At 44.0% G+C, this 14,837-nt stretch overlaps 1 protein-coding gene across 1 annotated transcript; it reads right to left on the bottom strand.

Moving 5' to 3' along the window:
* Positions 1–3,838: 3,838 nt before the first annotated feature.
* EPCAM (epithelial cell adhesion molecule) lies at positions 3,839–11,296 on the bottom strand. The gene is made up of 9 exons (XM_077811976.1): positions 11,039–11,296; positions 10,238–10,342; positions 9,501–9,744; positions 9,079–9,144; positions 7,313–7,376; positions 6,499–6,600; positions 6,171–6,365; positions 5,301–5,342; positions 3,839–4,309 (listed from the first exon to the last, which is right to left on the bottom strand). Exons 1-9 carry the CDS (start codon positions 11,112–11,114, stop codon positions 4,268–4,270), a joined length of 936 nt encoding a protein of 311 aa, XP_077668102.1. The 5' UTR covers positions 11,115–11,296; the 3' UTR covers positions 3,839–4,267.
* Between the last annotated feature and the right edge of the window lie 3,541 nt (positions 11,297–14,837).

Below are 14,837 nucleotides of genomic sequence, written 5' to 3'. Positions count from 1 at the left end.
TTTCTGCTGAGTGTTGATTACTACCAAGGATAGAATTTAGTTATGAATTCTGTTACTTTAAGGAATCTCTGACTTCCTCAGCTTTAGTGTCCACTGCAGCAGTGGGGGCAGGGACTGGAGCTGTCTGCTCCCCCTCCCCCCCCCCGTCCCATGGCAGCAACTCAGGCTTCAGTTCCCCCCAGTGGTCAGCCCTCCATTATTTTTAGTGAAAGTCAAGGACAGGTTGCAGGCTTCTGTGACTTTTTTGTGTATTGCCACTACCTGTCCCTGAATTTCACTAAAAATAACCATGACAAAAATCTTAACCTTAAGTATTACTAATCAAGAGACATTTTTTAAAATGGTTTTCATTTTGAGATGTTTGACAGCCATTTTTACATTAGATCCTGCCCCCAAGATTTTTGGCACTTGAAAGATTATACATGCTTAAGATTTATGCAAGCTCATGATAGGCACAGCTAACTTAAAATAAATTGGTTAGTCTCTAAGGTGCCACAAGTACTCCTTTTCTTACAGCTAACTTAATGTATTAAAAGGGCAAGTCTGAATAAAGTACTGAACACCTTACTGAGTAGGAACAGGGGTTGAGGAACTTATGTCATAGGAATCTGCATTTTTTAATGCAGTTGTACAATTATATGCACATGAAGACCTCCTTCCCCACAAATCAAAGCTACACACGCATTTACTGTGTTAGTATTTAACAACTGGGTAGTCTTTGGCTTTGATATAATTTATCCATTTAAAATAGAAATGGATGCCATGTTTATATCATGTCCACAACAAGCATCCTAGAAGACAAGAGCTTAAAGTTTGCACCCAGCTAGAAAGGTGATTGGCCAATACAGTAAGAATGTTTAGGTGCACATAAGACATGGCACTTGAATTTCTATGGGAAGATTTGTGGCACCTTAGAGATTAACAAATTTCAGCATAAGCTTTTGTGAGGTACAGCTCATTTCCTCGGGTGCATTCAGTGGAAGATACAGTGGGGAGATTTATATACACAGAACATGAAACATGAGTGTTACTATATACACTATAACAAGAGCTATTACCAGCAGGAGAGGTGGGGAGGGGGCCGGAGAAGAGAACCTTTTGTAATGAGATAATCAAGGTGGGCCATTTCCAGCAGTTGACAAGAACGTCTGAGGAACAGTGGGGGGGGAGGGGAAGAGAGAATAAACACGGGGAAATAGTTTTACTTTGTGTAATGACCCATCCACTCCCAGTCTTTATTCAAGCCTAAGTTACCTGTGTATCCAGTTTGCAAATTAATTCCAATTCAGCAGTCTCTCAGTGGAGGCTGTTTTTGAAGTTTTTTTTGTTGAAGAATTGCCACTTTTAGGTCTGGGATCGAGTGACCAAAGAGACTGAAATGTTCTGACTGGTTTTTGAATGTTATAATTCTTGACGTCTCATTTGTGTCCATTTATTTTTTCGTAGAGACTGTCCAGTTTGGCCAATGTACATGGCAGAGGGGCATTGCTGGCACATTATGGCATATATCACATTGGTAGATGTGCAGGTGAACGAGCCTCCGATAGTGTAGCTGATGTGATTAGGCCCTATGATGGTGTCCCCTGAATAGATGTGGGCACAATTGGCAACAGGTTTTGTCGCAAGGATAGGTTCCTGGGTTAGTGGTTCTGTTGTGTGATGTGTGGTTGCTGGTGAGTATTTGCTTCAGGTTGGGGGGCTGTCTGTAAGCAAGGACGGGCCTGTCTCCCAAGATCTGTGAGAGTGATGGGTCGTCCTTCAGGATAGTTGTAGATCCTGGATGATGCGTTGGAGAGGTTTTAGTTGGGAGCTGAAAGTGATGGCTAGTGGCGTTCTGTTATTTTCTTTGTTGGGCCTGTCCTGTAGTAAGTGACTTCTCGGTACTCTTCTGGCTCTGTCAATCTGTTTCTTCACTTCAGCAGGTGGGTATTGTAGTTGTAAAAATGCTTGATAGAGATCTTGTAGGTGTTTGTCTCTGTCTGAGGGGTTGGAGCAAATGCGGTTGTATCGTAGAGCTTGGCTGTAGACAATGGACCGTGTAGTGTGGTCTGGATAAAAGCTGGAGACATGTAGGTAAGTATAGCGGTCAGTAGGTTTCCGGTATAGGGTGGTGTTTATGTAGTGTCTCTTGTGTGGACTGGTCCAGGCTGAGGCTGATGGTGGAATTCCTCAAGGGCTTCTTTTCCATGGGGCCAGATGAAAAAGATGTCATCAATATAGTGCAAGTAGAGTAGGGGCGTTAGAACAACGCTTCCTCAGCTCTCGTCCCCTAAGTCAGCCATAAAGATGTTGGCATACTGTGGGGCCATGCGGGTACCCATAGCAGGGCCGCTGATTTGAAGGTATACATTGTCCCCAAATGTGAAATAGCTATGGGTGAGGACAAAGTCAAAGTTCAGCCACTAGGTTTGCTGTGACATTATCGGGGATACTGTTCCTGACTGCTTGTAGTCCATCTTTGTGTGGAATGTTGGTGTAGTGGGCTTCTACATCCATAGTGGCCAGGATGGTGTTTTCAGGCAGATCACCGATGGACTGTAGTTTCCTCAGTAAGTCAGTAGTGTCTTGAAGACAGCTAGGAGTGCTGGTAGCGTAGGGCCTGAGGAGGGAGTCTACATAGCCAGACAATCCTGCTGTCAGGGTGCCAATGCCTGAGATGATGGACATCCAGGATTTCCAGGTTTATGGATCTTAGGTAGCAGATAGAATACCCCTGGTCGGGGTTCCAGGGGTGTGTCTGCGGATTTGTTCTTGTGCTTTTTCAGGGAGTTTCTTGAGCAAATGCTGTAGTTTCTTTTGGTGACCCTCAGTGGGATCAGAGGGTAATGGTTTGAAGAAAGCGGTGTTGGAGAGCCCCCTAGCAGCCTCTTGTTCATATTCCAACCTATTCATGACAGCACCTCCTTTGTCAGCCTTTTTGATTATGATGTCAGTTGCTTCTGAGGTTGTGGATGGCATTGTGCTCTGCATGGCTGAGGTTATGGGGCAAGTGATGCTGCTTTTCCACAATTTCAGCCCATGCATGTCAGCAGAAGCACTATGTAGAAGTCCAGTCTGTTGTTTCGACCTTCAGGAGGAGTCCACCCAGAATCCTTCTTTTTGTAGTCTTGGTAGGAAGGTCTCTGTGGGTTAGTATGTTGTTCAGAAATATTCCTTGAGTCGGAGACATCAAAAATAGGATTCTAGGTCACCACAGAACTGTATCATGTTTGTGGGGGTGGAGGGGCAGAAGGAGAGGCCCTGAGATAGGACAGATTCTTCTGCTGGGCTAAGCGTATAGTTGGATAGAACAACAATATTGCTCGGTGGGTTAAGGGAACCACTGTTGTGGCATGTAGTAGTTTAGATAATTTAGTGTCCCTTTTCTTTTGTAGAGAAGCAAAGTGTGTGTTGTAAATGGCTTGTCTAGTTTTTGTAAAGTCCAGCCACGAGGAAGTTTGTGTGGCATTTTCCACTGAATGCATCTGATGAAGTGAGCTGTAGCTCATGAAAGCTTATGCTCTAAGAAATTTCTTAGTCTCTAAGGTGCCACAAGTACTCCTTTTCTTTTTGCTAATATAGACTAACACAGCTGCTACTCTGAAACCTATGGGAAGGTTAGAGCACATGTACGTCTGGGTTGCTTACTTTCTTCTGTAGATATTTTTACAGTTGGAGCACAGAGGATAGTACTGAAGTACTGCACGATTAGTTTAATTAGACTAGCAGAATAATATAAATTCAATATAATAAAGAGGGAGCTGACAATTTGTTTTAGAGTTTTATTAAATTCAAGTCATAAAAAAGTTACAGCAAATGTATCAAAGACAGTGTACATACAGACATCCTTAAAAACAAAGCCATATTCAACTATACATGAGCCAGATAGCAGGTATTCAGAGTTCTGTATCTATATCCTGACAAGGCCAGCCTCAAAAAAAAAGTGTATTTAGATTAATTTTCCATTGGTAGTAGGAAGTTTGTAATAAATGTGTATACTCTGATGTGCAGGTTACTGCAACACTTCTGCCGTTCAGATCATTACAATCTCTTGAAGAGTTAGCCAGCTCCCAAATTAAACTTGTATCCCTCCCACCCCCTCAAGATTGGTGACAATGGTACTAGTACTTATCCTATCTATGCTCATTAGAATTTGAGAGATCACTAAGTCACGTAATTTTTTCCCTGTAGACCACAAACATTTACAAATTGAAATCCACACTTCTAGTCTTGTTTCAGTTCTGTTTGCCTTCTTGATAGTTCACAATTTGTCTTCTACTGACTTCAGTTATGGGTTTAGTTCTCTTTGCATTTCATTCATTTCCTTTGCCTGGTGGGGAAGAAAGGAGAAAAATATTAATGGTACAGATGATGGAAGACAATTATATTTACCTAAAGGCCACTGTGGGGAGGGAGGTGGTGGCAGTCACTCCCCTGTCCCTCTATTAGCTCTACCACTGCCCCAAACACCCTATCATAGCCAGCCACTGTCATCCCATGCTTACATAATTCATGGCCATAGCTTGGCATGCACTGTGTAGGGCCTCACTTCACTCAGCCAAACAGAAAATAAAATTCTCCTCCTGCAACCACTTACTCATGGGCTTAAGTTAACTATTGTTAGTAGATGCTGCAAACAATTATGAATGGGCTTAACTCAGTTATCAGGAACTGAATGCCTGCATAAATGTTTGGGCTTAGTGCACCCAATATGCATTAACCTTGCTCAAAAAGAGGTCTGCCACAATGCTATGACAAGTTTTAGAGTTACTCCTCCCTTTTCCAAAAGAGTTTTAGACATCAGTACATAGACCATATAGTCAAATCTGCTACTACCACCACCACAGCTGTTACATCACAGAATGCTAGGCTTGCCAGTACTACCTCAAGGAACCCAAAAAATTTGAATTTTTCTTTCTGCTTGGCAGAGAGCAGAAGTTTTAAAGCTAGATGCTTTGTGCCTTCCTCATTTGAGGCCTCAGTCTTAAGGCACAGAAGTACCAGACAGAAAAAGTTCTTGGCATCAGACTGCCCCTAGCGCCAAGTACATTGCTTGTATATAGTCATAATCCTGTAGATATTAGGAAAGGATGTAGCTAAACAGAAATTCAGACTTCTAAAAACATGAGCTCTGGCCACACTAAGTCATTGCAACTAGAGTCACTTGTATATGGACACAAAGCTTTGACTTTTTTTTTGCAGCCCACACAAAAAATTTTGCCTTAGTTGAAAAAGTCTTTCCCCCTAAAAGAATCCTGAGGAAGTGAAACTCCACACAAGTCTGTTTCTAAATGAAGTGTTTTGGGTCCTTTAGAATTTACCTCACTCTTCTCATACTTTCCTCTCCTTTTCTGAGTGATAACCTGTAAAAGACAGATAGGTTAGACAGTTAAGTCAAGCATCACAATTCAGTGTTCAGCCTCAAGCCTGCTCCATGCTTTAAATTTTCCCAAACCTTGAATCCTTAAAGAAGGGAAAGAAAAAAAGTTTCTGCTATCCACTTTACTACATTGGACTAGCAGATTAAAAATCTTATCTCCATCCATATACAGATTTAAATTCTCCTATCTTCCACTCTCCCAATCCCTCCTACCTCCAAAAGATCACCTACTTGTATGCTGCATCAAAGCTATACAGAAAAAGAACAAAAACAAGCTTTTCATTCAGAGACTGAGCTCTGAATGAGACAAGTGTGAGGTCATTTATTTTATACAGTCAGATTACAGACTGAGTGCAAGTCATTTTACAGAAATCATTTTCTGCTGTAATATACATGATTGCTCCTCTGTAGTCTACACTAATGTTTTCCAGCTGGTGAGCCATAGCACAGTCATGCAGTGTCAGGCCCAAACAGGTGGGCTGTGGAATTTTTTCCAAAAGTACATGTGAGAAAAAGTGAGGGAATGCCCCCTTCTGATTAGCCATTGGCCTTGTCTATTCCAGGGCAACCAATCAGAGCTTAATCTCTCTTCCTCCCACCCCTCCTGTGTGAGCAACAGGTCAGCTCCTGTTCCCATCCCCTTCCCTCCTGCTGTCATTCACTGGGGACGGGGTGGTAGGAGAAGGAGGAAGACCCCTTGGACCTTCAGGTGTGCTGCAGCAGAGAAAAAGAGTTGGGGACCACTGGTCTAGAGTGCTGGCACAAAGTGTACATTGCTAGTATTACTTAACTAGTTTACAGCTAAACTTACCAGTACAACAATTCCAGCAACAATTGCTAGTATCACCACTACAATAACTGCAATAACACCACCAGTCAGACGTTTCATGGAAAACTCTGGTGCCTTTTCATCAACATAGTAAATTAGAGGTTGACCAAATTTTAGAGGTTCTCCACTGATGTTAATATGTAGCATGCCATTCTGAATTAGAGTGTCACCTTTGACCTGTGGGAGGTTGAAGAGGCACTTATTAGCACACTGCTCTTCTGCAATAATCCATCTAAACAATGTTGAATACAACTCAAATATAGTTGTTAGAAGTCACTGTTTTGAAAGCAAACTATTAATGCATTCTTACATCTTTTTCGAAGTAGTAAGCCACATCAGCTATATCCACATCCTGGGGAGACTTCTGGGAAGCATTTTGCTTCAGTTCAATAGTGATATAAGGGTTTTCATACTGCAAAAGTAAAAGCAGTGTTACTGTAATTACTTCCTTGTAAACAACTGGACTGATGAAAAAAATTAACAAGTGATTTATAATATTTTAAAGCAATCCCATAGAATTATGCTCTTTTAAATGTTATTGATGAGCAGTTTTACAGATTGAGAACAAGAAGATGGAAATACCAAAAATAGCACACTAGATGCTGCTTAACTATGCAATGGTTCAAACTGAAGTTAGCTATATGGTGGGGGGAGGAATTTTAGAATTATTTTGCACAGTGAATTGATGAGAATTTGCACCAGCCTTTACTCTGATTTTTCCAATTCAGACATGACCAAAATCCTGAACTACTCACGAAGGGATTGTCAGGACAGGATTCACAGGAAAGGGAAGGTAGGGGCAGTGTCTCAGAAACATGTTCTTGAGCAAGAGTAGATTCCTCACAAACAAAGCACATCTCTCCCATTTTGGAGAGAGAACGGAGAAAATCCAACTCTAAAGCTAATCTAGATATAGGCACTGCCTACTCTTCAGGCTCTACTTTAGTCAATTGAATGATTACACTGAAACAATACTATCATCCTTTCTATTCAACTGGAATATTCCAATTTAACAGTGTTTTAGTCATACTAGCACCAAAATGCTTGCTCTGTATGAGCTCAATCTTAAAATATTAAATTGAGTTTGACACAACCCTAAGTAACAAAAAAGGTATGCCTCTTACCACAACATCACTTATATACTTTGGATCCAGCAAATAACGCCTATTAAATTCATTTTTGATGGTTCTGCAAGAAGATTACAATATTAAAATGTAGCAACTCTAAGTTTACACAGAAGCTAAACCACCACCCAAACATATTGGGAGTCTTCATTTTCATGCGTAAGACAACCCCTATAGGAGGAATTATGTACTACATATAGCAACAGCTCCTGTGGCAATTGGCACTTTTCATGGGAGTGTATGATAAAGCATTGTGAAGGCCAAGTCAAAACTTCTAATGAAGTGAGTCAGGTATTGGGATGCTTGCAATATTTGCCTTTAAAAAACAACCAACAACACACCACACACACCAGCTCAGTCTCAAGTGATTACATGGCAATTTTAATCTAAAGTTTCTAGCCCTCACAGTTGCAGGGAAGAGCACGATAGTGGGACGTAAGTGTAACTCAAAAACTCAAACCAGAAGGCCAATTATTTTTGGTGTTCTAACTAAAAATTCTTAGGTTTGGCAATATTGTATTTTACTTAGTTTAAATTAGGGCTGTCAAGCAATTAAACAAATCAATCACGAGATTAAAAAATAATTGTGATTAATTGCAGTTTTAATTGCACGGTTAAATAATAATAGAATACCATTTAAATATTTTTGGATTTTCTTCTGTATTTTAAAATATATTTCAATTACAACAAATCATACAGTGCTCACTTTATACTTATTACAGATATTTGCACTGTAAAAAAGATGAAATAGTAAATCGAAAAACTCTTATACAAGTACTTATCATGAAAGTGCAATTTAAAAATATGTAACAAAAATCTATAACTGCACTCAAAAATAAAACAATGGAAAACTTGAGGACTTGTAGGCGCTAAATCCTACTTCTTGTTCAGCAAATCACTAAGATTGTGAATAAGCGGGCAGCATTATCTCCCAGAAATGTAAACAATGTCATCTGAAAGTGAGACCAGGCGTTCGCATGGCAATTCTGTAGCGGGCATTGCAAGGTATTTATATGCCCCTTCATTCTATCTAGCACGTAAATACCTTGCAATGCCCGCTACAGAACTGCCATGCGAACACCTGGTCTCATTTTCAGGTGACATTGTAAATAAGAAGCAGGCAGCATTATCTCCTGTAAATGTAAACAAACTTGTTCAGCCAATCGCTAAGACAAACAAGAACTAGGACTGAGTGGACTTGTAAAACTTTAGAGCCTACATTGTTGTTGTTTGGAAGTGCAGTTATGTAACAACAAAAACCAACCTACATTTGTAAGTTGTACCACAGTACTTGTAAGAGGTGAATTGAAAAATACCGTTTCTTTTGTTTACAGTGCAAATATATGTAATCAAAAATAAAGTGTATTCTGTGTTATAATTGAAATCAATACATTTGTAAATGCAGAAAACATCCAAAATATGAATAAATTTAAAATGGTCTTCTATTATTGTTCAAACAGTGTGATTAACTTGATTAAAAAATTAATCGCCATGTTAATTTGTTTTGAATTAAAATCGTTGGAGTTAACCACAATTAATTGGCAGTCCTAGTTTAAATGTACTAGTTAAAAAGAAAAGGAGTACTTGTGGCACCTTAGAGACTAACCAATTTATAAATTGGTTAGTCTCTAAGGTGCCACAAGTACTCCTTTTCTTTTTGCAAATACGGACTAACACAGCTGTTACTCTGAAACCTAGTAAAAAATAGACATCCTCAACTGCATACTATAGCACAAACAGCAGATGTTTTAATCTGATGCACTTACTCCTTCAAACGAGAAGCATCCACAGCTGAACTTCTCTCACTGTGTTTTGTTTCAATGATGATCCAGCTGAAATATAAAAGCCAAGCAGTTAGAGCAAATACTTAAAGTAGCTACAAAGTCAGGTACACCAATATATTAAAATATTTTGCCTACTCATGTTCTGAGGTTAATGTTAACCTATTTTTAAATTAAGTTGTGGTGAGCAAGAAGGACTAGAAACTTTCCACCATTCCCTGCACACTGATGCAGTTGTATTAAATGAAGTATCAAATTATTTTAAAAACTGATTAACTTAATAGGAGGTAAGGACTACTGGATTCATGGTTCACATATACACGCCTATGTTTTCCCTTATGTACAAAATATAGAGGGCAAGTCACATACTATTACATTACGGTGTCATATTCTGTTACAAGACTGACCTTGTTCTGACTAGTTCACTGCACTTCAACTCCGTGTCACTCTTTTCAGTTCTTCTTGCTCCAGCAGTGTTCACACACCAACAGGAAGTTCCATTGCACTGCCTAGCCTTGAAGATGCCACTATTTTCACAGTCAGGATCATAAATACCATCATTGTCTACATATGCATACTTTGGTCTCTCCCGACGACCAGCCTTCTTTAAGCCAGCCATTTCTGCCTTCATCAGCAGACATTTTGAAGTCACTAAGAATAGTTAAAAAAAAGTTTCATCTTGAAGTTACCAGAACCATTGGTTCAAAACATCAGTGACTGGTTTTGGTTTGCTAAGTAGAATGATGTTCTACTGAAAGGCAGCAATTGGAAAGCTGCTAGAAGAAAACATTACACAAGTCATCTGTGAAATGCCTTACCAGGGGACAGAAGACAAGGATTAAAAAAACAGGGGGGCGGGGGGCATATACATAGATTTGAATATGGAGAACTTGTTTAGACAGGACAAGCAAATTTCGAGGGGTTTATAACCTTTTCACTCAGTAACAGAGGGTTAGGAAACTTTCCCTAAGGGTGAATTATTCCTTAAGTGCCCATTTTGTGGCTTCTTGTCCTTTCCTCTGAAGCAGCCAGCACCAATCACTGCCAAAGCAGTCCAGTGGTCAGCCCTAGTAAGTTCTTATTTGTCACCTGAAAAGATCACAGTAAGAAGCTGTCCAAACCAAGGAGTGTAGGTGATACTTACGTGTGTCACACCTGACTGGGACGTGTGACCCAAAGGACATACACTGGCAGGTACCAGAACTGAGACTGCAGTTGGTTGTGCGTTTGTTTTTGGAACATGCACAGCCTAAAGAGATTAAAAGAGAAAAAGAAAACCACCAAGAACGCTGTGAGTACTTCACCCCTTACGAACAGGGCCCGCCCCCGCGTTTTAGCGGGCTGCGGGCGCGTGCCGAGACAAAGCGGAGCGGGGCGGCTAGAGCAGGGCCAGCCTGCGCACGGCAGGGCAGGAACGGGAAGGGAGAACTTCTCGGCTCCTCAGGCCATGCTGGCTTCGTGCCAGCCGCCGAGACCGGCTGCGGACCCCACGGACGGTCTCGCCTCCCGGCCGAGGGCTTCTCCGGGCAGCGCCCCCAGCATCCGCCGCGCGCCCCCTCCACTGCCGGGCTCGGCACCGCCCACTCAGCTCCCCGCAGGGCGGGGCAGCCCGGGAGCTAGTTCTCGAGACCCGGCAGGTGCTCCGGGGCGCGGCTCAGGCGCCCAGATGGGAACGGGACGCTCCCGCCCGGCGCCTTCCCCAGCCCCGCGGCGCGCCCGGCTCCGTCCCCCGGGGGCTCGGCCCCCGCGCGGAGCAGGCGGAGCCCGCGTTAGCCCCAGCGGCGTCTCGAGCGCCAGGGCGGAGAGCTCGCCTCGCCCCGCCGCTGCTCAGGGGCGGGAGGTGCCATTCTGGGGCCCGGACGGGTGGGGCGCGGGGCCGGGCGGCAGCTCCGCGGGCCGAGGCCCTCGGGCACCCCGCTGGCGGGCGGAGTGGGGCCGCACTCACCCTGGTCCTGCTGAGCCCAGCACAGGGCGGCGGCGGCCACCAGCAGCAGCAGCGCAGCCCCGCGGAGCAGCTCCATGGCTCGCGGGGAGCGAGGGTCGGGGGGAGTCCGGAGCGCTTGGCCCTGTCGGCTGCGGGAGAGCGACCTGTGCGTGCGCCTCGGGGAACCGCGCCCAGTCACTGAGCGGGCCGCCCGACAGGTTCCGCAGGTAGTGGCCGAGTCCCGCCGCGCCTCCCGTCTCCGGTTACACCCGCCTGGGGCCGCCGCTCCGCCCCTTGCGATCGCTAGCGCAGCCCCACCCGGCCAGGACGGGCTAATAAACCCCGCAGCGCCTGGCCGAAACTGAGTGAATCAGGGCGGGGGCGGGGCCCAGCCTCGGCGCCTCACCTGGGGCTGGCCACCATATATAGCCTCTTCCGGGGCGGGGGAAAGTGAGGAGACCATGGGGGCGGGGACTCACCTCATGGGGAGCGGAGCGGAGCAGGGCAGGGCAGGGCAGGGCAGGAGGGCGCTGGGGAGAAGGGCACTGAGGGGGCAGTAGTAGGGGATCCGTGGGACGGGACCCCCAGGCCCTGAGGGGCTTGGCCTGGAAACAGGTAGCGGGGTATGGCCCTTGGCAAGCTGAGTTCGTGCCAATACAGTGACCGAGGGCGGGGTGGGCTGGGAAGGGAGGAGGGATCAGCCGGGAAAGGAGAGATCCACAGGGCGAGTAGAGGCAAGGGAAAGCGAGAGGAGAGGAGGGCAAGGTGCATAGAAAGGGGAGGGAAAGGAGGATGGAGGAAATGGGGAACGTCATGAATGAAAACAGGACATGACCTGTACTGGGAGGTTTTGCTCTCCAGGACAAGAAGAAACTGTTACTCATCCCGGAGAGATCCCCCACCTTCTGTTGGTTTTAAGGTGTGGCCACTTAGGTTGTCACTCACTTTTCTATGACCCCTTTGCTAGTGGAATAAACATGCCTCTTACTGGTTCGTGATATCTATGATCTAATTTTTTAAGATGATCTCAGATTCCCAGATATCCCAATTGTTGAATTGGACTGTTTGTGTGTTGGCATAGGTATGTCATTGTAGCTATGCCAGTCTAACCCTGTAGCATACACGCAGCATACAGCAGTGGAAGGGGTTTTCTGTCCACATAGTAACACAACCTGCTCAAACAAAGGCATGGTTTGCACCTAAAACATTGCTTAGGACTCTGAATAATTTGATGCCTTATGCAACATAGCCTCCACTGGAGACACAGTTAAGTTGACAGAAGATTTTGTCCATTGACTAGCTACTTTTTTTCAGAGAGGTCAGTTCATTACATCATTGGGAAAAAAATCTATCTGTCAATGTAGAAAGCGTCTATGCCCCAGCTGCAGTATCATAGCTGTGCTGCTATACTGTAGAATCATAGACTTTAAGGTCAGAAGGGACCATTATGATCGTCCAGTCTGACCTTCTGCACAACGCAGACCACAAAATCTCACCCACCCACTCCTGTAACAAACCCCTGACCTATGTCTGAGCTATTGAAGTCCTCAAATCATGGTTTAAAACCTTCAAGGTGCAGAGAATCCTCCAGCAAGTGACCCGTGCCCCACACTGCAGAGGAACGCGAAACCCCTCCAGGGCCTCTGCCAATCTGCCCTGGAGGAAAATTCCTTCCCGACCCCAAATATAGCGATCAGCTAGACCCTGAGCATGTGGGCAAGACTCACCAGCCAGACACCCAGGAAAGAATTCTCTGTAGTAACTCAGATCCCACCCCAGCTAACATCCCATCAGAGGGCATTGGGCATAGAATCATAGAATATCAGGGTTGGAAGGGACCTCAGGAGGTCATCTAGTCCAACCCCCTGCTTAAAGTAGGACCAATCCCCAACTAAATCATCCCAGCCAGGGCTTTGTCAAGCCTGACCTTAAAAACCTCAAAGGAAGGAGATTCCACCACCTCCTTAGGTAACGCATTCCAGTGCTTCACAACCCTCCTAGTGAAAAGGTTTTTCCTAATATCCAACCTCCCCCACTGCAACTTGAGACTGTTTCTCCTTGTTCTGTCATCTGCTACCACTGAGAACAGTCTAGAGCCATCCTCTTTGGAACCCCCTTTCAGGTAGTTGAAAGCAGCTATCAAATCCCCCCTCATTCTTCTCTTCTGGAGACTAAACAATTCTAGTTCCCTCAGCCTCTCCTCATAAGTCATGTGTTCCAGTCCCCTAATCATTTTTGCTGTCCTCCACTGGATACTTTTCAATTTTTTCACATCCTTCTTGTAGTGTGGGGCCCAAAACTGGACACAGTACTCCAGATGAGGCCTCACCAATGTCGAATAGAGGGGAATGATATTTACCACTAATAGTCAAAGATCAATTAATTGCCATAATTAGGCTAACCCATCATACCATCCCCTCCATAAACTTATCAAGCTTAGTTTTGAAGCCAGTTATGTCTTTTGCTCCCCTTGGAAGGCTGTTCCAGAACTTCACTCCTCTGATGGTTAGAAACCTTCATCTAATTTCAAATCTAAACTTCCTGATGGCCAGTTTAGATCCATTTGTTCTTGTGTCCACATTGGTACTGAGCTTAAATAATTCCTCTCCCTCCCTGGTATTTATCCCTCTGATATATTTATAAAGAGCAATCATATCTCCCCTCAGCCTTCTTTCGGTTAGGCTAAACAAGCCAAGCTCTTTGAGTCTCCTTTCATAAGACAGGTTTTCCATTCCCCGGATCATCCTAGTAGCCCTTCTCTGTACCTCTTCCAGTTTGAATTCATCCTTCTTAAACATGGGAGACCAGAACTGCACACAATATTCCAGATGAGGTCTCACCAGTGCCTTGTATAACAGTACTAACACCTCCTTATCTCTACCGGAAATACCTCACTTAATGCATCCCAAGACCGCATTAGCTTTTTTCACGGCTATATCACATTGGTGGCTCATAATCATCCTGTGATCAACAAATACTCCGAGGTCCTTCTCCTCCTCCGTTACATCCAAGTGATGCGTCCCCAGCTTATAACAAAAATTCTTGTTATTAATCCCTGTTATTAATGCATGACCTTGCATTTTTCACTATTAAATTTCATCCTATTACTCCAGTTTACAAGGTCATCCAGATCTTCCTGTATGATATCCCAGTCCTTCTCTGCATTGGCAATACCTCCCAGCTTTATGTCATCCACAAAGTTTATTAGCACATTCCCACTTTTTTGCCGAGGTCAGTAATAAAAAGATTAAATAAGATTGGTCCCAAAACTGATCCCGGAGGAACTCCACTAGTAACCTCCTTCCAGCCTGATAGTTCACCTTTCAGTGTGACCCATTGTAGTCTCCCCTTTAACCAGTTCCTTATCCACCTTTCAATTTTCATATTGATCCCAATCTTTTCCAATTTAGCTAATAATTCCCCATGTGGAATCGTATCAAATGCCTTACTGAAATCGAGGTAAATTAGATCCACTGCGTTTCCCGTGTCTAAAAAATCTGTTACCTTCTCAAAGAAGGAGGTCAGGTTGGTTTGGCATGATCTACCTTTTGTAAAACCATGTTGTATTTTGTCCCCGTTACCATTGACCTCAATGTCCTTAACTACTCTCTCCTTCAAAATTTGTTCCAAGACCTTGCGTACTACGGATGTCAAACTATCAGGCCTGTAGTTACCCAGATCACTTTTTTTTCCTTTCTTAAAAATAGGACACACCCAAAGTTAGCTGTGTCAACAGAAGCATTCTCCCATGTGACATAGCTGTGTGCGGGAGTTAGGTTCAAATAGCTGTGCTGGTCAGGGTTTGGTTTTTTTACAGCCC

This window comes from Eretmochelys imbricata, chromosome 3 (genome assembly GCF_965152235.1).
Source record: "Eretmochelys imbricata isolate rEreImb1 chromosome 3, rEreImb1.hap1, whole genome shotgun sequence".
Classification (NCBI taxonomy): Eukaryota; Metazoa; Chordata; order Testudines; family Cheloniidae; genus Eretmochelys; species Eretmochelys imbricata.
The sequence above is the reverse complement of the archived record's forward strand: the minus strand, read 5'-3'. Positions and strand labels throughout refer to the sequence as shown.